The sequence below is a fragment of the Sinocyclocheilus rhinocerous genome, unplaced genomic scaffold (assembly GCF_001515625.1).
Source record: "Sinocyclocheilus rhinocerous isolate Xijiao unplaced genomic scaffold, SAMN03320098_v1.1 scaffold2873, whole genome shotgun sequence".
Classification (NCBI taxonomy): domain Eukaryota; kingdom Metazoa; phylum Chordata; class Actinopteri; order Cypriniformes; family Cyprinidae; genus Sinocyclocheilus; species Sinocyclocheilus rhinocerous.
Genome location: NW_015632032.1, coordinates 164,690 through 172,872, shown reverse-complemented (window position 1 = coordinate 172,872; position 8,183 = coordinate 164,690). Strand labels below are relative to the sequence as shown.

Sequence of the window (8,183 nt, the reverse complement as noted above, 5' to 3'; positions counted from 1 at the left end):
TAGTACTTTTCCAAAGGTCCGAGACCCCGCGGAAACCCTGTTGGGCGCTGAGCATGCTGATTGGTTGAGTTCACGCAGCATTGTATTTCAACCACCATTTATTCGGATAATTTTCAAAATATTACTGTTATTGTGTCATGAAATGTAGTTTTAAAAGTACATCAGGCGAGAATGTAGTTGTTTAAAACTCAAATCTGCGGTTTATTTATAAAGACAGCGCCTATTTAAAAATGTTTTTTCGCCAATTTCGGAGACGTGAGCGCCACACGATCAACGGGGGCTCAGTGCTCATGTTTCCCGACGAGAGCAGCCTCAACTCGGCTAGTGCTTCTGACATTTGCCGCTGGCTCTGATGTCTCTTTAGTGGTTAAACATAAGATATAATTTGTTTTGGGTAAATCTAACAGGTAATCTTTGGTCTTTATTCTATTAATCTATTAATATGTTAAAATGAAAATAAAAAGAGGCAATACTGTTTGATATAATATTTCGTTTCATTGTAATGTAGGCTATACTGAACTACATTTCTGCGGCTATTAATATGTTTAAATGAAACCAAAAACAGGTTTCACACTCCCGAGTCGAACTCGCAAAGTCCGAACTACCGAGGATGCAAGTCCGAAATTTGCGTACTTGGTATTGAGAAACGCGCACAGACCTACGTCACCAGACTATTTGCCTATTCTTCACGGTACTTTAGACCGCGATGGAAACGCAGACAGCAACAGGTCTGGGGGAAAAAAAGTTCCTGGGACAAATTGTTCCAAGTAATTTCGGTGGAAAAGCGGCTTAAGTTTACCTTGCCTTCATGCCAGGTTTGACCTCCACCATTTTATCTGAACTGGCTACAATTCGCACGAACACCTCTCCAGCTTCCGGATGGTTCTGCCTCTTCAAGTACTTGTTCACCCGATCCTCTATGTACGTGCCTAACCGCGTCGCCTGCAACTCTGAATCGAAGACAACAGCATTTAGTACAAAAACACTTGTAAAGAGATAGTTTTAAATTAAACTTGATATTTTTATTGAAAGCTGAGAGATTTCACCAATAAGAATGGTAAACAGATGCAAGCATGTTTGAGCTTCCGTTTGCCATTGACTTCTATGCATGTGCGTTGATCCATGCTTATATGTTGAATAAAAGCCTAAACTACGTGATTACTTTTCGTTAAAATCTTTATTAATGCCAAAAATGCTTACATGTATGTGTCTTTTTGTTTGCTCGGGCAGCCATGTTGCCCCTGAACCCGGTTTACGCTGAGATAATTCATACCCCTTCGTTTGAAGTGTGGTCCCGAAAAATCTTCGTTTGAAGGGCTGTCTGGCCCTTCCCCTACCCCTACCCCTCCAACCAAAAGAGAATTGAGACACCCCTACCCCTTCACGTGAACGCGCGAAACAGAGGGGTAGGGCTAAGGGGTAGAATTGGGATTGGGCCTACATCTGTTCATCATATCAAGTGATCATGTCTCTTCAGAAGACATGGATTTAAACACTCAAATCATATGGATAACATTTACGATGTCTTTAGGAACTTTTAGAATTGTCAAGTTTTTGGTTGCATGGACTTTCAGTGGAGGGACAGAAATCTCCCAGGTTTCATTAAAAATGCATTCATTTGTGTTTCAAAGATGAACAAAAGTCATACAGGTTTGGAACAACATGAGAGTGAGCAAATGACAAAATGAGGTAAACCATCTATTTAGCATTAATGCATCACATAAACAGTCCTATTACTTACTTTTTGCCGAAAACTTGTTCTCTTTTCTCGTCTTCCCGCTCTTTTTCAAACAGTTATCACAGATAAAACTGCAGAGAGAAACGCTCATTAGTGCTGACTTCCCGCAACGCATCCATAATCGATATCAGAGCAACTCTGTTCACTCTTGAGGTGCTTTCAAACTCACCCTAAAGGCCAGATGGACTCATAATGCAGGACACATATCTGATGCATCTTCCGCCCGCAATCTTTACATTCAACAAACCTGATAGGAGGAGAATTGATTAATGGGGGATGCAATCGTTTCATGCCCTTTGTATTCTGGCAGCTTCTATTTTAGCAAGTGTCTGAATGCGTAGTCACTAACTGCGAGAGCAGGTAGTTAATATGAAATACATCATTCAGCTTCTTTTCCTCCAGTTCTTACGCATTTGCAAGCAGGCCAATGCAACTGCGCCTTTGTAGGAGGTGTGGATTTGGACAACTTCTGGATAATACTGATGCTTGCAGACTGTAGTGCTGTGTTCGTGTTGTGGGAGTGTCTCTATGCCCTATGTTGTTGACAGCAGGGGGCGCCAGTGAGCAAAAGCCATGTGGTGTATCGAGTCCAGAGCGGACAAATGTATGAGCCAATAACGACCAGGGGTGCGTTTCCCGTACAATGACGTAACTCGCTGATTAACCACCATAGTACGATGCATTGTTGTTGAAACGAACTAACTAGTTATGACTGTTTCCCGAACGCGGTCGCATGTCCGTCGTTTGAACCACATTAGTTCAACAACATAGGGCCATTGTTAATGACGTCACACGCATGTGGTGGAGGAATAACTTCTGCTATTTAACAATTTTTTGTTCCCTGTCATTTTGCTTTATTTGATGTTTGATTCATCGCGGGTTCTTTCTTACGTCATACTCTGGGGTTCCCTTAGGCATTTATGCACATGCGCACTCTTCAAAAGCGGCGCTTACTGAGGACACGCAAAAATACATAGATTAAAATGCATTTATATTTAGATAGAATGGACTATATAGATTGTACTGCATGTTAGCTTGCTTATTGTGCCCAAGAGCATATTTATTTCCCGAAAACGGTCGCATCTCCGTCGTTTGAATCACATTAGTTCAACAATTTAGGGCCGTTGTTATTGACGTCACACGCATGTGGTGGAGCAATACATTCTGCTAATTAATTGATTTGAGACCTCTGAGATGCTGCTGTATTGAACATGGCACCTGATGACTAATTTAATATTTTTTGTTCCCTGTCATTTAGCTTTATTTGATGTTTGATTCATCGCGGGTTCTTTCTTACGTCATACTCTGGGGTTCCCTTAGGCATTTATGCACATGCGCACTCTTCAAAAGCGGCGCTTACTGAGGACACGCAAAAATACATAGATTAAAATGCATTTATATTTAGATAGAATGGACTATATAGATTGTACTGCATGTTAGCTTGCTTATTGTGCCCAAGAGCATATTTATTTAAGCCCATATCCCTTGCTAACAAGAAACTATGCTTCTAACCACAGATTGAGAGCTGTAGTTCCAACCACGTAAGTTTGTAACGCTGTTTGCGAATGTTCGTTTGAACTATGGTTTCGGGAAACACCGAATCGTTGAACTATGTTGGTAACGACGGAACTTGCGACCATAGTTGGCTAATGATGCTTTTGGGAAACACACCCCAGTATAGCACTACTATTAGAGCATGTGCTACTAGCGCATTGATAGTTGCCTCGTGGAATTCTGGGAAATTAAGTGGAGCATTTACTTACGGCTCAGGATCTAACGTGTCATTTTTCTTCCTTTCAAACTGGTCTTTAGAGATCATGCTGCATACAAAGAAGACCAAAAATCAGATTTGTTGAACATTTAAAACTTTTCAAAAATGATTCAGTTTATTATGGAATGGAGAAAATTAATCATTCGGAATGATTTTGAACTAAAGTGATAAAATCTCCACAACTGAGCTTGAATATAACCACAAAAAGAGAAGGTGAACAATCACTTACGTCTGGGGCTGAGCAGGATCATCTCCTAGTGTCACACTGTCTCCCTGAATCTCATTAAAGCACTTCTCACAGAAATGATACCTGTATAGTCACAAACACAACAGTTATAAGATATACAGACATATAAGATATAAGATATACAGAGGCGCACATGCGCACAAGAGTGAGTTTATTATTCATTAATCCAAACAGAATATAAAATGTGTACGATTCTGTAATCAGTATCACAGTGTGAACGTAATGTGAATGGCTTCCAAGGGTTCAATGGGAAACATTAAAGTAATTGTTCATCTGAAATGAAAATTTGCTGAAAATGTACTCATCTTCAGGCCATCCAAGAAGTAGATGAGTTTGTACAGATTTGTAGAAATTCAGCATTACATCACTCGCTCACCAATGTATCCTCTGCAGTGAATGGGTGCCGTCAGAATGAGAGTCCAAACAGCTGATAAAAACATCACAATAATCCACAAGTAATCCACACCACTCCAGCCCATCAATTAATCCAACATTAAGGCGTTTTAACTTTAAACCGTCATTTCTGGCCAAAATATGAGTCCATAATCCATAATAAAGCTTCCTTCAGTGAAAAAGTTCATCCCCTGTTGTCCTCACATCAAAATATTTGTTTAGAACTGTTCTGGTTTTTGCTTGTAAACTGTGTTTGATCTGTGCATATTTCTCTCCTGATTTAGACAACACGACTTTTTCACTGGAGAAAGCAATATTATGAATAGAGGACTCAGATTTTAGCCAGAAACAACAGTTTTGAAGTTTAAAGCATCTTCATGATTGATTGGTTTCTTACAAAGCTTTTCGCTTCACAAGATGTTAATTGATGGACTGGAGTGGTGTGGATTACTTGTGGATTATTGTGATGTTTTTATCAGCTGTCTGAACACTCATTCTGACAGTACCCATTCACTGCAGAGGATCCACTGCAGGGCTAAATTTCTCCAAATCTGTTCCAATTGGATGTGAGTAAACCAAGACCGAGAGCGGCTGTGTCTGTTTGACAATCAGCTTATTTGGAGGTTCTGCAGTGACATGCTCTATGCTGCAGGGGGCGCAAGGGAGCCTGTTATGAGTAAGAACTAATAAATGTGCCAGTGCAAATATTACAACTGCCAATAAATTAAGACTGGCTGGAGACTTCAAGCAGTGTATCCGTGAAGAAAGAGAAAGGGGGAGGGGGTTGTAATCGAGCAGTCTTATGTTTAGAAAATACATATGAACAGGCCTGATAGTAAACTATGCTAGTGTACACACAGCCACACAGGGAGGTTTAATGTCTGATCTGCCAAATGTGTGTCAAAAACCACACACGACTGAACTAACTACGCCACATGACAGAGAGCACGCCTGCTTCAACTTGAGTGTCCTCCTAAACGTTTTCTAAGGCTGTCGACTACATGAATTCTACCTCAAGAAAGGGCACGTGTATCATCTCACCTGTTCTGATAACTGTAATAAGTGCCATCTCGGGGTATTGTACATAATTGCTTGCCGTAACAGCACAGTGTCTGAGGAGAAAACTCGTACTGTGGGAGGAAAGGAGAAAAGAGAGACACATGACCGAAAAAGTCTGTTTATATCGAGTATCTGTGCAGTCGACCAGGAGTTGAATAGCTAGCATCAAAATACTGGAGGTTCAAAACTAACATAACTACTGTTGTATTAATATTATTTTAAATAAACAAAATATTACAGCTGCATTATTTGAATGGGTGAACAAACATACATAAAAATGACTAATGTCCAGAAATTATTGTTAAGATACTCACTTTCTTTTTTACACCTCCATAATTCCAAATAATTAGCATTTTCACATTTTTGCATTTATTATTCAGTAATATATTTATTTTAACATTATTACAGATTATAGTTATTATTTTCACATTATTATTATTTTTGTGGAGAGATATTGTATAATCACTTATTATTCAATTTATACAATAACATTTAGTATACATTTATTTGCATATTACTATTATTTTTATTAGTACTACTAGTACTGTGAAGCAATGCTGTATAACCATTTATTATACAATAATGCATTAGTTTGCACATTATTATTGTTGTTACAACCATTTAATAAACAATAATGTATTTAAGATACACTTATTTCCACATTATTATTATTATTATTATTGTACAACTATTTAATTAACAACAGTATATTTAATATACATTTGTAAAAAATAATTACATATTATTATTATTGTTATTATTAGCTATGTGGAATTCATAAGACAACCGAATCTGAACTGAATGTCAGTTCATCTCACCTTCCTTCCGCAGCAGTAACCGAGGCTCTGCATGACGGGGTCGATCTCCTGCTCGAACACCTCAGCCAGTTTGGAGCAGTACTTGTACACACGCGACGTCTTCCTGTTGTACAACCACGCGTTGTTGAACATCAGCCACACGTCATCTACGTACTGCCACGGCTCCTGATACTGACCCGTGTCCAGTTTGCGCTTGATAGTGGACAGGTCCATGGGGTTCTTCACGATATCAAAGTAGTCCTGAAGGCATGAAAGGAAACACCTTCATAGTTCAGTCAAATCAGTCTTCACATATGATTTAATAAAGATACATGCATATATGTATGTGAGACTCACAGGGATGCCAAGAAGTAAGGGGTCCACAGGCTGCCGGAAGGGCAGAGACTCTGGATCTTGCCTGTACAGAGACTCCAGAGTGGGCATCAATGCCTGCCGCAACTCTTCTGGCTTAAAGACTGAGAAGAGAGAGAAATACAGAAGACAGGGACATAAGTAAGATTAAAGAAAGCAACAGAAATAAAAAGACTACGAAGACAAATAAATGTAGAGCCAACAGAAAAGAAAGCAGAGAAATGTCAGTTCATACTTTTCCTGCGTGACTGAGACGGTGAAGAGGACGCTGTACCGTTCGTCTTGCTTTCATCTTCCTCTTTGGTCTCCATCTTCAAGTCTGTCTTCTTGTCCTCGGTCTCCATTGGCTCCTGCTTAGCCTCCAACCCCTCCGGCTCCTCCTTTTTGACCAGTAGGGAGCCTGTGTCGTCCTCCGTCTAACAAAGGTAGAACAACCATGAAAATTTGAGACTGAAATGAAAATCTGGGTTGGAAAGATTTTTATTCTAATATGCTGATTTGCTGCTTAAGAAATATTTTTAATTTTTAATCAGTGTTGAAAACATATATACAAAACACACCTCCATCTTGGGCTCCGTTTTGATGCATATGTCGTATTCTTGCTCTTCTGTTTTAGTGTTGCTGGGCGGTACATCAGGCACGGCATTCTGGGAGTGCAGCTCGGCGCTGGCTGCCGATGCTGGAGTGGGCACACGGTTTTCACCGCTCTGAAAGACAAAGTATCAGATTTATTGCCTTGAAATAAATATTATTTGAATTTTGTCTTAATTCTGAGCGATTATGGTGTCATTTTGGAAAGATAACATCACTGTATCTTTGTTTCAAAACCTAGTGAGCGGCCTACTGAGGGTCAAAGGTGGACTTTCCACACAAAGGCTGTTTGAAATGATGGCCATCAAGCTTATGCTGTATTCTAAAGTTGAAGGATTGCTGTCGGCCAATGTGAGGCCCAGACTATATTTTGTAAGAGGGATCACTCTGATTGGCTGTTCGGCTTGGCAAACGAGTGTACTGAAAAAAAAGAAAAAAAAAAAAACCGGAAAAAACCAATAAAGTCTCTTTGCTTTGTTTTATGGTTTGTATATCCGCAGTCCTAAGCTGTATCTCAATACCAAGTACGCAAAGTTCGGACTTGCGTCCTTGGTAATTCGGACTTCGCAAGTTCAACTCGGGAGTGCGAACTCCTGGGGATGGGAGGACACACGTCCGGTAATTCTGCAAATGGAACAGCAGTGTACTTGATAACATCAGTCAGCTCGCCTTGGCTACTCCGGTTATCCACACTGTATGTATACAATACGACGAAATATGATATCAAACATCACTGCCTCTTTTCGTTTTCATTTAATCATATTAATAGCCACAAAAATTTAGTTCAGGGAACATACATACATTACAGTGAAACAAAATATTATATCAAAACGCATTGCCTCTTTTCTGTTTCATTTAAAATATTAATAGGCTCACAAAAATGTGGTTCATGCAACAAATACACGTATTACAATAAAATGAAATGATAGCCTATCAAGCACCGCTGCCTTGTCGTTTTCTTCTAAATATAAAACACAACTCATTTCGTTTTCATTTTAAAAATATAAAATATATTAATATGTGGTTTAGGTAATATGTGCAGTGTGCACATATACTCTGATTATCTTCACTGTATAGCCCAGGGGTGCCCAAACTCGGTCCTGGAGGGCCGGTGTCCTGCAGAGTTTAGCTCCAACCCTAATCAAACACACCTGAACCAGCTAATCAAGCTCTTACTAGGCATACTAGAAACTTCCCGGCAGGTGTGTTGTGGCA

The 8,183-nt window shown here is 39.7% G+C and overlaps 1 protein-coding gene across 2 annotated transcripts in view; it reads right to left on the bottom strand.

The window, feature by feature from the left end:
• LOC107742089 (CREB-binding protein-like) overlaps positions 1 to 8,183 on the bottom strand; it is a 54,556-nt gene that overhangs the window by 7,936 nt on the left and 38,437 nt on the right. The window contains exons 15-24 of one of the 2 annotated variants that reach the window (XM_016554956.1): positions 6,938 to 7,084; positions 6,613 to 6,793; positions 6,363 to 6,481; positions 6,027 to 6,266; positions 5,191 to 5,279; positions 3,739 to 3,819; positions 3,502 to 3,558; positions 1,908 to 1,985; positions 1,742 to 1,809; positions 800 to 950 (exon numbers count right to left, since the gene is read on the bottom strand). In XM_016554956.1, the coding sequence (XP_016410442.1) occupies positions 800 to 950; positions 1,742 to 1,809; positions 1,908 to 1,985; positions 3,502 to 3,558; positions 3,739 to 3,819; positions 5,191 to 5,279; positions 6,027 to 6,266; positions 6,363 to 6,481; positions 6,613 to 6,793; positions 6,938 to 7,084 (1,211 nt within the window). The remainder of the gene's footprint in view (positions 1 to 799; positions 951 to 1,741; positions 1,810 to 1,907; positions 1,986 to 3,501; positions 3,559 to 3,738; positions 3,820 to 5,190; positions 5,280 to 6,026; positions 6,267 to 6,362; positions 6,482 to 6,612; positions 6,794 to 6,937; positions 7,085 to 8,183) is intronic. The other variant, XM_016554957.1, reaches the window with a different exon arrangement.